Source organism: Oncorhynchus gorbuscha, linkage group LG17, assembly GCF_021184085.1.
Source record: "Oncorhynchus gorbuscha isolate QuinsamMale2020 ecotype Even-year linkage group LG17, OgorEven_v1.0, whole genome shotgun sequence".
NCBI classification, from domain to species: Eukaryota; Metazoa; Chordata; class Actinopteri; order Salmoniformes; family Salmonidae; genus Oncorhynchus; species Oncorhynchus gorbuscha.
The window spans coordinates 42,088,824-42,108,445 of NC_060189.1; the positions used below are offsets into that span (position 1 = coordinate 42,088,824).

At 40.3% G+C, this 19,622-nt stretch overlaps 2 protein-coding genes across 2 annotated transcripts; both read right to left on the bottom strand.

Annotated features, from left to right (window-relative positions):
* Positions 1 to 8,386: 8,386 nt before the first annotated feature.
* On the bottom strand, positions 8,387 to 11,945 carry LOC124002064. The gene is made up of 9 exons (XM_046309310.1): positions 11,831 to 11,945; positions 11,553 to 11,646; positions 11,291 to 11,344; positions 11,067 to 11,112; positions 10,768 to 10,895; positions 10,526 to 10,640; positions 10,189 to 10,311; positions 9,867 to 10,004; positions 8,387 to 9,765 (listed from the first exon to the last, which is right to left on the bottom strand). The coding sequence occupies exons 1-8, from the start codon at positions 11,934 to 11,936 to the stop codon at positions 9,927 to 9,929; spliced, it is 744 nt and encodes a 247-aa protein (XP_046165266.1). The 5' UTR covers positions 11,937 to 11,945; the 3' UTR covers positions 8,387 to 9,765; positions 9,867 to 9,926.
* Positions 11,946 to 12,096: 151 nt separating this feature from the next.
* Positions 12,097 to 18,153, bottom strand: LOC124001853 (beta-taxilin-like). The gene is made up of 10 exons (XM_046308978.1): positions 18,020 to 18,153; positions 16,689 to 16,929; positions 16,466 to 16,557; positions 16,030 to 16,200; positions 14,864 to 15,058; positions 14,020 to 14,139; positions 13,715 to 13,789; positions 13,405 to 13,497; positions 13,158 to 13,253; positions 12,097 to 12,847 (listed from the first exon to the last, which is right to left on the bottom strand). Exons 2-10 carry the CDS (start codon positions 16,912 to 16,914, stop codon positions 12,197 to 12,199), a joined length of 1,719 nt encoding a protein of 572 aa, XP_046164934.1. The 5' UTR covers positions 16,915 to 16,929; positions 18,020 to 18,153; the 3' UTR covers positions 12,097 to 12,196.
* Positions 18,154 to 19,622: the final 1,469 nt, after the last annotated feature.

Below are 19,622 nucleotides of genomic sequence, written 5' to 3' on the forward strand. Positions count from 1 at the left end.
TGTAGGAAGATGAAAAGAGACGGTTGAATAGATTTTTATTTAACCATGTAAGTTGACTGAGAACACATTCTCATTTACAGCAACAACCTGGGGAATAGTTACAGGGGAGAAATGAGACAATTGTAAGCTGGGGATGATTAGGTGACCGTGATGGTATGAGGGACAGCTTGGAAATTTAGCCAGGACACCAGGGTTAACACCCCTACTCTTACAATAAGTGTTATGGGATCTTTAATGACCTCAGAACACCCATTTAACATCCCACCCAAAAGACAACACTCTACACAGGGCAGTGTCCCCAATCACTACCCTGGGGCATTTTTTTAGACTAGAGGAAAGAGTGCCTCATACTGGCCCTCCAACACCACTTCCAGCAGCATCTGGCCTCCCATCCAAGGACTGACCAGGCCCAACACTGCTTAGCTTCAGAAGCAAGCCAGCAATGGGATGCAGAGTGGTAAACTACGTAATATATTTTTCATGGTCAAATGAAGCAGAATGGTCATCCCAGCATTTTTATGATGGGATTACAACAGACAATCTCAAAATTACAGTAAAAGATCAAAAAGAAAGAGTGAAAATGTATCATCCATAAAAGGGGAAAAAGCAGCTCTCAATTCAACATGAATCTATTCTTATCAGCTTTCCCATGTCAGTTATTGTCGGAAATGGGTAACTGATTTAAATTGGTTAACCTCACTCTTCAGTTTGAATTGCTACCACCAAGAGCAAAGTGGAACCCCAGCCACGTTCTCCATTCTGCTACTGTACCCATACATCTACATTAGGAGCTGTTCTAAATCAAACGGGAAAAGGATTCTCCAACTAAACAAATAAAACGACTTACACCTACTCACCTACTGAAACAAAGGGGACTATGAGGCAGGCAGCGACTCATATGAAGTTAGAGACAGCCATGAGGGGTCTCCATCCCACCCTGTCCACCAGCAGTTGAAGATGAGACCAGTGAGCAGCTCCACAGCTGCAGAGATAAATACATTCAGGAAGAAATTGTATCCTGTGATCCCCAGGCGTAGAACCAGCCCTTGAAAATCAATGGTGCTCTTGAACCTTAGAGAGAGAGAGCAGGGGAATAAAGAGAAAACAATGCATTACAAATCCATTAATGTATCATATCTACACTGTGTACAAAACATTTAGAACACCTTCTCTTTTCATGACAGACTGACCAGGTGAAATCCATCTGTTTAAGCAAGAGAGATGTTTTTTTTGTTGCATGGGCTGTGTCTCAATCCACCGCACCCGCCGATATCGCCCTTCCACATCTGCGGTAAAAGGTGGCAGAGCTAGAGCGGTGTTTGTCAGACTGTGAGACATCCCGAAAATCGGTCTTCTCGGGAAAACATCTGTAGCGTCTGAACGGTTTGGACTGCAGCTCCATTTTGGGGGTATAGTGTGAAGATTGATGAGGGGGGAAAATTATTGAATCAATTTTAGAATAAGGCTGTAAAGTGACAAAATGTGGAAATAGTCAAGGGTTCCAAATACTTCAGGAATGTACTTTATGTGCTGGTCGTGCATAGCCTAAGCTTTAGGGCCAAGCAGACCTAAAATTGACAAACGGTTTTGAGAACTTCGGAAGAAAATGTTAACATCGATCCACTAAGGCAAAAAGGACAATGTCAGAGTTTAATTCAATAGGAGAATATATGCGAAATGGAGAGTTGAAAATAAATAGAAGGGAGGGCCAGAACAGTATATTAACGTTTTGGAAAGAGTGGTAAAAAGAAGGATTATAGCAGTGTTGTGTGATGATTGTGAGGTGCTATATAAATTTGACAGACATGTCGTGGAAATGACCACCAGAGACGCCTGAAGTCAATATTAAATGAATAAGCTGGAGAGGTTCCAACAAACTTAAATATTTACACTAGTGTTCTATTCATACAGCACATTCATTAATAGTACTCTCCTTTCATATCTGCACATACACAGATTCCCTATATAACATTATAAATCAAAGTCCACTGGTGAGACATGTTATCTTCTGTTGAGATATGTTATCCTCTGTTGAGACATGTTATCCTTTGGTGAAATATGTTATCCTCTGTTGAGACATGTTGTCCTCTGAGACATGTTATCCTCTGAGACATGTTATCCTCTGTTGAGACATGTTATCCTTTGGTGAAATATGTTATACTCTGTTGAGACATGTTATCCTCTGTTGAGACATGTTGTCCTCTGAGACATGTTATCCTCTGAGACATGTTATCCTCTGTTGAAACATGTTATCCTCTGGTGAAATATGTTATCCTCTGTTGAGACATGTTATCCTCTGGTGAAATATGTTATCCTCTGTTGAGACATGTTATCCTCTGAGACATATTATCCTCTGTTGAAACATGTTATCCTCTAGTGAAATATGTTATCCTCTGTTGAGACATGTTATCTTCTAGTGAGACATGTTATCCTCTGTTGAGACATGTTGTCCTCTGTTCAGACATGTTATCCTCTGTTCAGACATGTTATCCTCTGTTGAGACATGTTATCCTCTGTTGAGACATGTTATCTTCTAGTGAGACATGTTATCCTCTGTTCAGACATGTTATCCTCTGTTCAGACATGTTATCCTCTGTTGAGACATGTTATCCTCTGTTGAGACATGTTATCTTCTAGTGAGACATGTTATCCTCTGTTGAGACATGTTATCCTCTGTTGAGACATGTTATCTTCTAGTGAGACATGTTATCCTCTGTTGAGACATGTTATCCTCTGTTGAGACATGTTATCCTCTGTTGAGACATGTTATCTTCTAGTGAGACATGTTATCCTCTGTTGAGACATGTTATCTTCTAGTGAGACATGTTATCCTCTGTTGAGACATGTTATCCTCTGTTGAGACATGTTATCCTCTGTTGAGACATGTTATCTTCTAGTGAGACATGTTATCCTCTGTTGAGACATGTTATCCTCTGTTGAGACATGTTATCCTCTGTTGAGACATGTTATCTTCTAGTGAGACATGTTATCCTCTGTTGAGACATGTTATCCTCTGTTGAGACATGTTATTTTCTAGTGAGACATGTTATCCTCTGTTGAGACATGTTATCTTCTAGTGAGACATGTTATCCTCTGTTGAAACATGTTATCCTCTGTTGAGACATGTTATCTTCTAGTGAGACATGTTATCCTCTGTTGAGACATGTTATCCTCTATTGAGACATGTTATCTTCTAGTGAGACATGTTATCCTCTAGTGAGACATGGTATCCTCTAGTGAGACATGTTATCCTCTAGTGAGACATGTTATCCTCTGAGACATAAAGCTGCTATATTTATAAAATTAAATCAAATCCAATTTTATTTGTTACATGTGCCAAATACAACAGCTTACAGTGAAATTGCTTACCTAAAAGCCCTTAACCAACAATGCAGTTTTACGAAAACTACCTACAAAAATAAGAAATAAAAGTAAATAATTAAAGAGCAACAGTAAAATAACAATAGTGAGGCTATATACAGGGGTACCGGTACAGAGTCAATGTGCGTGGGCACCGGTGTCAAGGTAATTGAGGTAATCAGCAACATTGAAGCTGATAGTATTTCAACCACATCAAATATCCATTCAAGTCAACTAAAATCTTATCAAAAGCATGTTGGGTCGTTTTAACAGCTGTTAGTTTCAGTTAAAAGAAAATGTTATTGCATTTTCTCCTCAGTCCCTAAATTTGCTGCATGAGAGAAGCAGAGAGGAAAGAGAAAACAAACTTTACCAATGTCAACTAGGTTGAAGCATTCATACTATCGATTATTCTGGTGAGCAAGGTTTTTTTTGTCTTTGCTTATTTTCCCTCATTAAAATGCAAATCAATTTATAACATTTTTGACATGCTTTTTTCTGGATTTTTTTGTTGTTATCCTGTCTCTCACTGTTCAAATAAACCTACCATTAAAATTATAGACTGATCATTTCATTGTCAGTGGACAAACATACAAAATCAGCAGGGGATCAAATACTTTTTACCCTCACTGTAGTCTGGCAGTTGTGTATAGGTTATTAGCAATGGCGGGCAGGTGAACAAACAGCTGACCCCTGCACCAGTAGCGTCCACATCACTAAGAACTTAACATAGTCCACACACACCCGCACAGTCGTGAAGAGGGCATGACAGCGTCTCTTCCCCCTCAGGAGGCTGAGAAGATTTGGCACGGGCCCTCGAATCCTCAAAAAGTTCTACAGCTGCACCATCAAGAGCATCTTGACTGGCTGCGTCAACGTTTAGTATGGCAAATGCAACGCCCTCGACCGCAAAGCACTATAGAGGGTGGTGCGGACATCCCAGCGCATCACTGGGGCCGAGCTCCCTGCCATCCAGAGGACCTCTATCGTGTCAGATCAAGACCTGAAAAATTGCCAAAAACTCCAGCCACACAAGACATAGACTGTTCACTCTGATACCATCCGGCAACCGCTGCCGGAGCATTGGCTCTCGGACCAACAGGCTCCAAGACAGCTTCTACCCCCAAGTCAAAATACTGCTAAATGGCCATAAGAATACTAAATAGTTAATTAAATGGTTACCCGGAGTATCTGCATGGACCCTATCTTGCACTGTCTCTATGTAAACTCACAGGACTAAATACAGTACTTTAAGAAAGTATTCACATACTTAGAAAGTATTCACATATTTCCACATTTTGTTGTGTTACAACCTGAATTTAAAATGGATTCAATTGAGATTTCTTGTCACTGGCCTAAATAATCACCCCATAATGTCAAAGTGGAATTATGTTTAGAAAAAAACATGAAAATATGAAATGTCTTGAGTCAATAAGTTTTCAACCCCTTTTTCATGTCAAGCCTAAATAAGTTCAGGGGTAAGAAGGGATGGGAGATCCAAGCCTATGGGTTCGTAGCTTCAACAATGCAGCACACACACACCAATTAATGAACGGACTGCTGGGTTGTGGGTGATTGTCTATGTTAGTTGCTTGTGTCAGCACAGTTCTTATTATAACTTCACAGTCATTATTCGTTTATTGTTTTGTATAGTTTGTTCTCTGTTCATTAAATTCACGATGAGCACATACCACGCTGCATTTTGGTACTCCGATCCTTCCAACTACTCGTCCTCAGACGAGGAGGACGACGATCGTGACACTTAGATAAATAATTTGATGATACAACAGTAGCAATACAAGGACATAACATCTATAGAAGATACATAGATGCTTATTGGGGAGGTGTTGCTCTATATATTCAGAGCCATATCCCTGTAATGCTTAGAGAAGATCTTATGTCAAATGTTATTGAAGTGTTGCGGTTACAGGTTCTCTTGGCTCATCTAAAGCATTTTCCTTTGTGGTGTTGCTATAGGCCACCATGTGCTAACAGTCAGTATGTAAATAGTATGTGTGAAATGCTTGATAGTGGATATGATCTAAACAGAGAGGCCTTCTTTCTTGGGGACCTGAATATTGACTGGTTTTCATCAAGCTGTCCACTCAAGAGGAAGCTTCTCACTGTAACCAGTTCCTGTAATCTGGTTCAGGTTATTAATCAACCCACCAGGGTGTTTACAAACACTACAGGAACAAGATCATCCACATGCATTGATCATATTTTTACTAATACTGTAGAACTTCGTTATAAAGCTGTATCCATACCCATTGGATGCAGTGCGCATCACAATATAGTGGCTATATCAAGGAAAGTTGAAGTTCCAAAACTTGTGCCTAAAATAGTGTATAAGAGATCATACTAAATATTTTGCTGTGAAAAATATTTGTTGGTCTGATGTGATTAATAAGCAGCATCCAGATGCCACACTTAATGAATTTATGAAATTGCTTCTTACAATTATTGATAAACATTCACCTGTTAAGAAACTGACTGTTAGAACTGTTAAGGCTCCATGGAATCATGAGGAATTTAAATAATGTATGGTTGAAAGAGATGGGGCAAAAGGAGTGGCTAATAAGTCTGGCTGAACATCTGACTAGCTGACAAAACTCAACAAAATGAAGAAACTGTATTATGAAGCTAAGCTCAATGATATAAACAATAATGGGGAAAAAAACTTTAGAGTACTTCAAATGAAATTATGGGCAGAAAGAGAAATTGATCTCCATCTTTCATCGAATCAGATGGCTTATTCATCACAAAACCATTTGATGTTGCCAAATATTTTAATGATTACTTCATTGGCAAAGTGTGCAAACTTAGGCAGGAAATTCCAACAACGAACAATGAGCCATCATATTCATGCATAAAAAAACAAATAATGAAACAAACAGTTGCAGTACCGTAAGGGGTAAAGCGTACGGCCCAGTACATCACTGGGCCAAGCTTCCTGCCATCCAGGACCTATATTCTAGGCGTGTCAGAGGACGGCCCAGAAAATTGTCAAAGACTCCAGTCACCCAAGTCATAAACTGTTCTCTCTGCTACTGCACGGTATGCGGTACCGGAGCGCCAAGTCTGGGACCAAAAGGCTCCTTAACAGCTTCTACCCCAAGCCATAAGACTGCTGCATAATTAATCAAATGGCCACCCGGACTATTTACATTGACCCCCCCCCCCCCATTTATTTTTTCACTGCTGCTACGTGCTGTCTATTATCTATGCATAGTCACTTTACCCATACCTACTAACCTGTACCCTCATACATTGACTCAGTACCGGTACCACCTGTATATAGCCTCGTTATTGTTATTTTATTGTGTTACTTTTTATTATTTTTCACTTTGGTTTATTTAGTAAATATTTTCTTAGCTCGTTCTTGAACTGCCTTGTTGGTTAAGGGCGTGTAAGAAATAATCACAAACCTCCTGGCATTGACAACTTCGATGGAAAGCTACTGAGGATGGTAGCTGACACTATAGCCACTCCTATCTGTCATATCTTTAATCTGAGCCTAGAGGAAAGTATTTGTCCTCAGGCCTGGAGGGAAGACAAAGTAATTCCACTACCTAAGAGTGGTAAAGCGGCCTTTTCGGGTTCTGACAGCAGACCCATAAGCTTGGTATAGTTAAAGTGACTATGCATAGATGATAAACAGAGAGTGGGGGTTGGCGGGACACAATGCAAATACTATTTTCTGTTTTTACCAATGACCTGCCACTGGCATTGAACAAAACATGTGTCCATGTATACTGATGATTCAAATACATACGCATCAGCAACCACAGCTAATGAAGTCACTGAAACCCTTAACAAAGATTTGCAGTCTCTTTTGGAATGGGTGGCCAGTAATAAACTGGTCCTGAACATCTCTGAAACTAAGAGCTTTGTACTGCATTTAGTACAAATCATTCCCTAAATTCTAGACCTTAGCTGAATCTAGTAATGAGGCGTCTGCATGGTCCTAAAGCACATCGTTGCCCGGTTTGTATCCCTGTTGTCTCGTTTTGTATGTAGAGCGACTTAAGGCGTCCCCATTCTTCCAAGCCAAAAACAATTCGGAAGAGTTCATGCATATATTATGATTACTTTTTGTGGAGTTTTTTCGGCTGTTCAGACACACACATTTTCTTGAGGCAATCCGAAGTCCATAGTCGAAGTCTACGCCCCTTCATTGGTGATTGGTCAAGAGTGGGGATTCTTCAATAAAATATTTGTTGTCATTCAACGAGAGACGACTCATTTTCATGCACATGTTTTCATTGAGAAATACTGCAACAAACATTTTAGTTAGATGTCAAATTGTGTGACTACCAATAAAATAGGCTTACCATGCGAAATTGTGTGCGACTGGGCCGGCAGGCGCAGGGAGGAGGTGACCCACCACTAAAGCCTCAGTTTAAGGTAGGGTTGAGGGAACATAGGGCCATGAGAACAGATGCATAATGGTAAGTAAAATGGCATAGCGTTCTGAGGTAAATAAAAATAAAAAGGTTATAAAAATAAATAAGAAAGGATATTCAGCGTCTCGTTACAACATTATTTTGTAATGGGATGTAATTGTGAATTGAAATGACTAATTTGGACAATGTCCCCTTATGCCAATTGCCTATTGACTCCTATAGATCATTTTTAATGGAGAAATTGTTTTTTGGGGGGGATGGGGGGGTATGAAATAAATGTTTTCTTAACAGAAATACATTTTCTAAATATGATCAAATGGTAAATTTCATTTCACTCAAATCTGATATCAGCTAGCTTGCTAGTGAAAGCTAGCATTGCTGCATTTTCAAATCAAAGTTTATTGGTCGCATATATAGATTTGCATATGTTTTTGCAGGTGCACAACAATATTCAAATAATCCCAAAAATTAAAATAAAGAAATGAAGACAGTATATTAATATAAAAAGGTATCTACAGCAGTAGTTATACAGGATGGGCCATGACTAGAATACAGTATATACATATGAAGTGGGTAAGACAGTACGTACAATTCTTTTACTTAGAAAGATATTACCTCACCACAATTAAAAACGTTTATTTTGCTGTATTTGACTCTGATGACAATAAAACAGTCATTGAAATTGAGGGGTCTTTCTGGTTGCATTTGACAAAATGTCCATTAGAGTGTAGTGTTGAGAATGTTGAGCTGATGGACCTAGGTAATTTTATTGTATGTATATACAATTACATATATGTCATATAATCATCATTAAGCCACCCCCTTAAGTAGACAACGGTAAATGGCCTGAGTGACCATTTATCCACCATCTTTGCTGCAGTCAGCCCTTTTGAAAGTGAAGAAGTCAAGTTATGGTACTTAATAGTACACTATTTCTCTTTGTGTCTATTGCAGTGACATGGGGTGCTTTCCAAGAATGTCCATAAGGTGAACTCCTCTTCTGCAGTGCCTTTTAATAATATATTAGTTACTGGTGCTGTAGGTTACATGTGATCATGAATTTAAGCAACATCATCAAAACTGTGCTGCACGCTTGCACCTTATTATGTACCACATTTTGTAGCCCCAGTTTGTAGAAGAACTAAGCTCAAAGTTAGAGCATATGGTTACATCACCGACATCTACGCCAGCCAAAACCCTTTCAAAAAGGTCTACAACAGCAAGCAAAAATAAGAAATCGCATTGGAAACCAATAAAAATCATAATTCACAAGAAATGAGGGAATATCATATAAGGTTTCGCTCGATTGATCAGCTACTACCTGTTAGTGTTTTGCTAGAGTCTTCTAATAGACTGTTAGAGCATGTAAGATTTGATTCAAATTCAAATCTGGAACTTGAAGCCAGTTCCACTGTTTTTTTTATTCTTCCCACTCTAATCAGGAACATATTTAGACCTTGGACAGCAGGTGGGTGCAATTAGTAGAACAGAAAACCAGAAGTAACCTCATAGGGCAAGGTTGAATACCCCTGGACTATAGTCTCCAGTGCCAGAGTTGTACAGCAGCTATTGAAAGAGAGCGGCTAATATAATCTCAGTCCAGAGTTATTCAAATCTTACCCTATGGTTGACCGGAGTACTGCTGGTTTTCTGTTCTACAACCTGATAATTCATTTCACCCACCTGGTGTCCCAGGTCTAAATCAGTCCCTGATAAGATGGGGGAAGAATTTGAGGGCCATAGTCTATAGCTGATATCTCCCTGTGATAAAGACATTTCTGTATCAGATGAGATGGGGTCTGCTTGTTTGTTTTTTAACATAATGTTGAACCTGACAGGTTTGGGTATCCCTTCTGAATGGCACCCAGCATGTCCTCTACTGCAGGTCATTCTATAGGGCTTTCAGTATGTCCTCTATAGCAGGTCTGTCTATAGGGCTGTCACAGCAGTGAGAGAACAGCACCCTCCCCTGGTCATCCAGGACAAAGTCTCCTCCAAGCTGAGAAAACATGGAAAACAGAATGAGCAAAAAATATAACCATAAAAGTACACTCCTTAGTGAATGTATTCTTTATGTGTCTGATCATCTCACAACCACACCTGAAACATATCATCTTCTATAGACGGCAGACCTCTTGGAAACTCCAGGTTTGCCACAACTTATTCAGCGTAGAGGAGCATGTTGTTGAAGTTCAACACTTTCTTTAGAGATGCTCTCAAGCCAAAAGCGCTGTACACCTGCAATCCCCCGACATAACATGACTATTTATAGTGCATATTGTAAATGAATAGTAGTAGTAAATGCACTATATAGTATGTATAACATAAATCATCAGATAAGTATCAGGAAGTGAGTGAATCAAATATGTTTGACACTGCGATGCCTCGTTCTAAATCAATCAATTTGCCTGGTAACTCTAACCTTCCTTTGTGGGTCTAACACCATGTCATACTGGCAACCTGTCTCCGCCAGCCAATGCAATGCCCCCTCTCTGCAACCAAATGACACCACCACCACTTTCACTGAACATGCATCCAGGGCAATCTGCAACACAAGGCACAGTGCTCTGTGTAATGGCCTCGACTAGAATATGTTTTTTTTCTGTCCAGCACCTGAATATGGATGTGCATATTCTTTCTTTATCACAGTTCTGTGTATCCATAAAGGTTGTAGGCTATGCACAGATAACTAATGTTGATGAGAAGAGTCAACTAGGTGTATCATAAACCTTAGATACAACTGTCAACACATGGCTCACCTTATGGGCCTCCAGATCTTTCAGATGGATTCGACAGAGGAGGCAGGAGAACTGACGGATCAACACAAGTAGCACTTTCTCACCTCTCCCAAGGTACTTCCCTAACGTCAGAGTTCTGAAACAAATACAGAAAGACAGACAGACGAAATACGTCACTTCTGACAGGCAGAAGTTAATACCCTGGTTTGACCTATTGTCTATCACAAAGAAGAGGCCATGTAAGACAAAGTCATCAAACTCACGCTCCAGTCTGGGCATCAATGAGGGGTATGTCATGCGACAGGCATTTTACTTGTGGCTCTTGACCAAAGATTCTATCACCCAGATGTAGCTCTTTGTCCAAGTACTCCAGAAAACTATCCCACTGCACCTATTACCAAGCACATCCAGTGGATGTCGGAGGAAGGAAGTGTTAATGCGAGGTAGCTGCCTCCAGACCAAGAAAAAAACGCTAACCTGCTAAGCTAATACACAAGAGTTTTTACACAGAATCATGCAAGTAATATCAAAAACAGGCCTAGCAACAGCCATATCAGCTTACTCCCAGCTGCAAGAAGTCCTCAACAGCATCCTGCATTTCAGCACATCTAGAGAGAGAACAATAACTGTGTCACTTCTGTATGAGCTGTTCAAAGGTTAATCTTATGAGGTAAACAGTTAATTATTACTAAAGACATTGGCTCTAATAAAGTTGATCTCCCTAAGGTGTTGACATTCAAAGTCAATGGTTTTGATTAGGAAACATAGCTTCGCTATATGTCTTACTGGTAGCTTCTCTTCCATAGTTCATCAGCGTCCTTTTTCTTCTTCACTGACATGCTGGTGGTGTGTAATAATCAACGTCTTTCATTGTTTGCAAACATATTTGGTAGTCATTTCCAATAATAATCATTGAATCTATATAGGCTAGATTTTGCATTATTTCCAGAGTATTTTTTCAGGGCCTGAAAGACAGTCAGTTTGACAGCAAATGTGTGCTTATAAACAGATTGTAAAGGGTTAATAACTTGTTAATGTAAAACAGAACCTTGTGAATAACCTTGCCCCTGCTGGAATAAGTCCCAGTAGTGATTGGTTCAGTTCAATACGGATCTTCTTCCTGATGTAGTCTTGCAGAAGTCCTATAAATGATATATGTTTATTTAATTAACAATCATAACCTCTTTTTAGGACCTTGCTGACTTTAACTTAGTGTTGCCATTTGCCAACAGCTCATTAGCCTTCCACATATTGTCCATGTTGAGCAGGAATGAATCATGAAACTTTAATAGATAGCGCTAGCTGTAGGCCTAGCACGCAACCTACCCTCTTTGCTCTCCTGTTCAGCGAGTTCCAATAGTGCTTTTCCATTTTCAACAAAACTTGTCAAAGCTTTCGCGTAAGTCTGCGCATCTGTCTCTTTCTCAGCCATATTGTATGGTTAATGATTACTGATTAACTACTAGCAAAGATGCGTAATAAATACAAGATATACAACTCCTAATTAATCCAGTGTTAGGCTTCCCATTTATACAACTCCCCCTTCTCAGCTTCTCTTCTAACATGGAGTCATAGAAAGAAGAGAACAAGAGCACGTTTTTATTGTTTATTCTTAAAAAATCCAGTTAAATAAGTTATGATCACTTCATGTTCTTCATCTCTGATTGTAACCTACTGTAACTACACCATAGTCTAGTCAACTGTCTCCAGTTCCCTATCTCTCTGCTCCTGGGCCTCGTGTCCTTCAGCTGCTGCAGGAGAAGAAGAAGAAAAAGGGCCAGTGGACTCCTCTGTCATTTTGTCTCCATTACACCCCTCTATGTGATGTTCCTCTGGGCTCTTGCTGGCCTCGCTACTGGCCTCTGGGGCCTCCGTGTGTCCATGTGGCTCTGTGGTGGTCTCTTCCTCTTCTTCGTTGTCAAAGAACTCAGGTGGCACAACGTTGGAAAGGGTGAACGACATTTGAATCTCCTGCAGACGGGACTTCTGGGCCTTCAGGTTATCCAGCTCGCTGGTCAGGTGTGTTGCAGGAGCAGGTTTTTCCGGAGCAGGAGTTACAACTGCGAGGGTTTCTGTAGCAACAGGTACTTTGAGAGTAGGGCTTTCATTCAAGGGGTTTTCAGAGGGTGTCTCAATGGGCTTCTCAGCAGCAGGTACCTCTGGGTTCTCCTTCGCCTTTGTCTCATTTTCTTTCATCTCCGCTACATTGGTGGCAGCCGCTGGATTTTCTTCCTGGAGCTTATGAGAGAGACTGTTCCTCTCCTCCTGCAGCGCCCGGCACAGTTTTTCCAGCTTCTGGGTCTTCAGGGTGAACAGCTCAAACTCCTTTTCCTTCAGGGTTTTCTGAATGGAGTAGAAATATACAGGGTGAAAATCAGTACTGATATTCATAAAGATCACTCATAGGTATCATTCCAAATGGTATCCTATTCACTATATAGTGCATAAAGTCAATACAGCTATGGTCAAGCGTAGGGCACTAGGGAATAGGGTGCATTTGGTATGCAGCCACTATCTCCACCATGAGTCAAAGAAGATTCATATTTAACTCTGTTGCTTGTTTGTCTTTCATCATGTCTTTGACAGAGCGTGAACGTAAAAGTCACATTAAAAAAATGGGTGAAAACTGTACGCTATGTGTATGGTATCTTACGTCTGTGAGCATATCAATAAGAGCCTTGTTGCAGCCCTCAAAACGGCTTTTCCATTGAATAGACTCCTTCTCCAGCTTCCTCATTCTCTTGGTCATCTACAAGACAAACCCCATCCCATTTGAAAGTTTGTCAGTTAAATCAAAGAGTAAACAAAGGGAATGTATTTGTGCCATGGCAACCAAATTGTCCTCATAGAAGATTACAGATAAGGAGATAGTAATATACGGAGAACAAGACTTAGGCTACCTTCTCCATGTCCTGTTTGAAGCTGGCGTACACTCCGTTGCTCTTCGACACAGTCCCCTGGAACTGATCGAACTTCTCAGAGTACATGGACAACTGGGGGGAGAAATGGGAAAGTTAAGTTTGTAAAATATAGAGACAGACCCGGAGCGAGAGAGACAGAGATTTTGATTGTATTTTATTAGGATCCTATTAGCCGACGTCAATGGTGACAGCTAGTCTTACACAGTCCGACACACAACGAAAAATACATTACAGACAAAAATACGAGGGGAGGCGGGCAGACAGACAGACAGAGACAGTCTCCATTTACCTGGGCCTGCATCCCTTCCTCTTGCTCTTTCAGAATCTGCACCTTCACCTGTGACTGTGCCGCCTTATTTATCAACTTTGGAGAAATACAATTTATAAAAAATAAATCCGTTAATATTTGCTTTGTCACTGAATGGAATTTCTCAAAAATATTTGATGTTAGTGATTAACTTATTCCATGCACTGATCCATATTTCATACAGTATAAAAATATTAACTGAACATGTGATTAAACTCTTACATAACAAACACATATATTAGAGATCAATTAAGCCAGTCCAGACTTGCTGAAAGATGCTAACTTACATGATCCCTCTCTCGCTTGTGCTTCTCCTCTCCCTCTTTAATGAATATGTTTGCCTGTTCAAGTTTGGTTTCCAACAACTGCTGCTGCAGGTCTCGATGTTTGAATACCTTTTCCAGGTTCTGCAAGGTAAGACGAGGGAGACTGGGTCACTTTCACTGAGACGAACATTACACGTTTGACGCAACAGCCACGGTAAGACAAGAGCCAAGGGCTAGTATTAATCATTGGTATATTGCTAGTGGTAACAGAGCCAAGCTCATCAGACACTAACAACACTGTGAGAAAAAAAACCTAAAAAACGACTTCTTTACACAAACACTCACACTTGTCTTTTCTTACTAGCACTGACTTTGCTGAGAGCTACTTGATTGAAGAACATTTACCTTGCCATGACTGTGATGTGTGGTAGTCTCACCTAGCTATCTTAAGATTAATGCACTGCTAAATTACTAAAAAGGAAACGTAAGATGAGACAAATGAACAACTGAGCATGCTCTTGAGTCTCGACTCATGGAGGAGCAAGTTGTTTTGTTGTCACACAGTGACTCCTGGTGTGGCATGGGCCTGTTGTGGTCAATAATGAGCGGGTCTCTATCTCAGTTGAGTACTGAATGCCGTCGCTAAGGAATTTGAAATGTGTTTGTGACAATATCGTATGTTAGAGAGACGCACATAGTAACATTTGTTTTATTGTTTTAAAGCATCTTTGAGATTCTCATTGTATTGAAAAACGCTATACAAAATAAATATGTCATCATTATAGCATGTGGATGTTAATAAACACAGTCAGTTTAAACTGCACTACAAACTCCAGTCCGGAGCGTCTGTAACAAGGCCCCATACCGCTTCTCTTGCGTCGTACTGGGAGATGAGGCTCTTGAGTTTCTCTGCCAGGCCGCTGTTCTCCTGGCAGAGTTTGGTGTTGCGGTTACTGTGCTCCTCGATCTGGACCTGGATGTCCGTCAGCGTGCTCTGGAAGTGAGTGGTGATGTCCTTCCTCTTCAGGTCGTCCTCCCTGCACCTCTGGAGGGTCTCCTCCTGCATGATCACATTATACAGGATGATGCGGTTAGTTGGGTGGCAGGTAGCCTAGCAATGGGTTGCCAGCTAGAATCCCGGGAAGTGAGCTAGCAACCGGAGGGTTCCTAGCATCAAATCCTAGATACCATTGCCTGTCGTGGTGCCCTTGAGCAAGGCACTTATCCCCCACAAAAACAGCTCCCCGAGCGCCCAGTGTGGCAGCCCCCGCACCTCTCCAAAACCTCTAAAGGTATGCGCGTCTTTCGGAAGGGTTGGGTTAAAAGCGGAAGTCAAATTTAGGTTGGACCCTGTGTGGAATTGACCAATAACTTTATCTTAATCTTGATCTCACACTCACAGCCACCTGATGCACAGTAAGTTACACTCACAGATATACTCATAATGCAAGGAAATATGTACTGTAATGTCGCTGCACATTCAAGCAGACACACAGACCGTGTACGCACATACTAAGGGCTCTATTCAATCCGCATCCCGGAAGTTCAGCTTTACAGCATAATTTAAATTTAAAGGCAATGTTCCCGCTTGAGTGGAGACTGCATTCAGGGGAAATGTTGCATATGTCAGCTCAATCGGAAATGACCTTTACATTTCTAACAGCGGAATCTGTAGCGCTTCAGCTTAACAAATTGAATAGAGCCCTAACTCTAGCCTAACCATACACATGCCACACAATTTTAACTTAGTGAGCACCACTGGTTGTTGCATCAGACCTGGGTCAGTATTTGAGCTTGGAGTTTGCGCTTGATTTAGCTTGGAGTTTGAACTTTCAGGACTATTCCATTGGTTCCACTGTATAGGGAATATGAAATCAAGCACAGTTTAGGTATTTAAAAGTAGTATTTGATATATGCATTTGATTCAGTCTGGTTGGCTGTAAACAGTGAGAAGAGAGCCTCACCTAGGACGTTAGACAGAGCAGTCTGTGTACTATAGTACTACAGTATATGCTACAAAGAGAGGCCCACCTTCAGTGTCTTGTTGTGTCTCTGCAGCTCCCTACACAGAGACTCCAGTTTGCTGCGGGCCAGAACCGCTCTGCTGTGTTCACTCTGAAGCTGGTCCTTCTCCTTCATCACCTGAAGAAGCTTCTTCTGCAGAACCTTCAGCTGCTTCTGGTCACCCCGGTGCTCCTCCAGCTACCAACACACACACACACACATCATTTTTGTTCATTACAAAACAAATATATGCAGAATAAGCTAATACTGCTGCATAGGTGTAGACTAATGATATGGTACTGGTTAGCAGCCAGTTAGATAAATATAACTATATGCTTCACCACAAATAATATAAAATATATTTAGCATGAACAGATAATACAAGGGCAAAGACCACATCTAGTTCCCTACTAGACACCACGGCATACTACCTCCGATGTATAATTCAGCACAGTCCACTCACCAGCTCAGCGTGCTTCTTGATGATGGCCTCCAGTTTCTGCTCTGGAGTGCCGAGCTTGTTCAAGCTCTGCATCAATAGCATGGCCTCTTTGCCTGAATAGAGATCATGTTACAGTACAGTTAATAACACTAAAACTATTGATACACTGTAACACTAACTATTGATGCTGAATGGATGCTAAATAGAACAGAAGAAGAAAGATGAAGAAGAACACACAACCCACCAAGGCTCTTCAGCATCTTCTTCTCTAGTTTCTGGTCCTTGGCGGAGCTCTTGGTGACCTGCTCCTTCAGAACCTCCTCCACCTCTTCCTGCTCAGCAGGCTCCTCACTGGCCTCCTGGTAGGTACTGATGATATCCTCTAGCTGCTTGCTCAGGTCCTCTGTCAGGTCCACCTGACCCTGACACTGGGCTGGATCCACCTGGTCACTCACCTGACATGTCTCCATTCTGATAGGCTTGCACTAAGATATAATGATATAATACAGCATAGAATTAGAACTACTTGGAACTAATATGGATATATTCTTGTTCAAGTTCAATGTTTCTGTGAAGGATGACGGGTAATGAGACTAATCTTATAGCCCTCACACACTCAATGAAAACACCCTGATTAGTTTCTCAAGCTTGGAAATTAAAAGCAGTTCTATATACTAATAGTAATTTTATATACTGCTGTATAAGAAAAGCCAAGGTCAAACCAATCTTTATCAGAATAGCTGAAACAATATTTTCCAATATTATTTAAACTGTTTTCTATTGTTTATGTATTTTATTACCCTTCATGACATAGTCGATGAGGAATTTATAATCTATCAACCCCCACTGTCTGTTTGCCTATCGAAGTCTGATAGTGCTTGACTGTGGCCTGTTAATGTGCATATAATTAGCCTGCTGCCTGGGTGCATACCCTCGACTCAGTCTCAACTCACAGGCAGAGCAGAGTAGTCAGAGCACATGGCACCTGTCCTGGGCCAATATGCTATTTTAGAAACTTCTTAATATGGGCATGTTATTGATTTTTTTTCCCCACAATCTTAGCTTGTTGTTGTAAATTGTAGTACACTAATATTTTCTGTTCAAGTACTTGATAGATTAATGACACTTAAAAAAACATAACTTTAAATATCCAGCAAAGTACTTAAGTGACTACCCAACTGAGTTAGAATTTACATTTACTCAGAAGAAATTAAGACATATCTATTTCTATAGCCTTCCTAATCCATTCCAAGAAATACTTTGAACAGAACATTCATTTGATACAACGGGACATGTAAAAATGCATTTGGCCTATACTGTAGCTGACAACTTCTCATAAAACACCAAAGAACAAGAGGTTCCATCACGATAGAAACATTGCACTACTTCACCAGTGTGAGAAGTCACCCATTCCCCCCCAAAAGTAAGCTTATCCTTAATACATTCAAACGTACAATGCAAACGTACAGTGCCACAAGACAGAAAACATATACCCATGAAAATATTTCATTCTACACCATCCAAAACTCAAATATCTGCAAACAAACGCATAGAAGATATTGAACTGCTTCTTACCAAAAGGTCCAGGATCTAGGAGAGGGGAAAGGAAACGTGAAGAGGGGGGTAAGAGAGAGAGAGGGGGAGGGGAAGGGGGTGCTCTAACTCTGGCCCCACAGATAAAACAGCTGTGAAGAAGACCTCAAAATAAACCACCGGGACACAACTGAGAGAGACAGGGGAACATATTGACACCAACACAGAAAGAGAGAGGCCATAGAGAAATAATAATATACACATCGCATCCCCTGTTCAAAACGTCCACAATGAAAACCACAAACCTTATGCCTCTAAGCTTGTAATGACCTACGGACAAGAGTTATGTTGATGTCTACCAAGAAACGTTAAGGACTTTGTAACAGTATTATCAGGGGTCGCGTTAACGCAGGATTCGCATTTGTCACGCAGAAAAGGAAAGATGCAACGCAGAAAATAGGCTACATCTTTTGTTGCGTTTTATAAAATTCTGCTCGGTTTCAGACACGGATCGCTCCAAATCATTCATGTAAAAGGACAATTTTTCTTGCTTTAGTTTCACTTCCACACTCTGATTAAATGTTTTTGCCCTGACTGATGTGCAGACTATTGTAGACTAATTTTGTCCGGTACTTTCCTCCTGTTTAGTATTTATCTGGTAGCTAGTTTAAATGCAAAATTCTTTAAGCAAAACATTAGGAAATATATCTGGCTAAATTCTTTCTACGAGAAACATTGAGAAATATAATGGCCATGCATCTTTTAGTCATTGCACGCCCCAATCACTTCATTGACGCAAAATACCACTGTTGACTGAAAATACTGATTTCTGAAAGCTAATGCGACCCATGGTACTATGTAGATTCATAAACAATACAACTAGCAATCATATTTTGCTCACCCTCCAGCATATTAGAACTAAATTAATAGACAGCGAATATATTTTATGACTAAAACACACACGAAATCAATTGTATAATTGATCATGGTATTCTTAGTAACAGTGGCTGGAATATGAAGGTTTGTGTTTAGGTGCAATTGACGTTCTCCCCTTTCTCAAAGGAACAGTTGCCTGTACTGATCATTCATCACCAGAGGATGTCAGTATAATATAAATCTCTATCCACTTTATTCTGGAGAGTTCTCCATCCCAGGACAAATATGATATAATCTGAAACATCACTGTGTTTTCTCTATCCTGACTGTCCTGTAACGATGTCAATAACCAATCAAGGGAATTAGCGACTGCTTTAATAAGAGGTACAAAATCTGTAACTTGGTGAGTTAACACTAACACTGACTTTCATTTAGTTAAATAGTTGCCCAGACTTTTTGCATTGACCCTTTTTTTGACTCATCACATACGCTGCTGCTACTGTTTATCATCTATCCTGTTGCCTAGTCTTTTTATTCTCAGTTATATATACAGTACCAGTGAAAAGTTTGGAAACGCCTACTTATTCAAGGGTTTTTTATTCAAGGGTTTTATTATTTATATTTACTATGTTCTACATTGTAGAAAAGCCGTGAAGAAATCAAAACTATGAAATAACACATGGAATCATATAGTAACCAAAAAAAGTGTTAAACAAATCAAAATCTATTTTAGATGTTAGATTCTTCAAAGTAGTCAGGGTTTGCCATG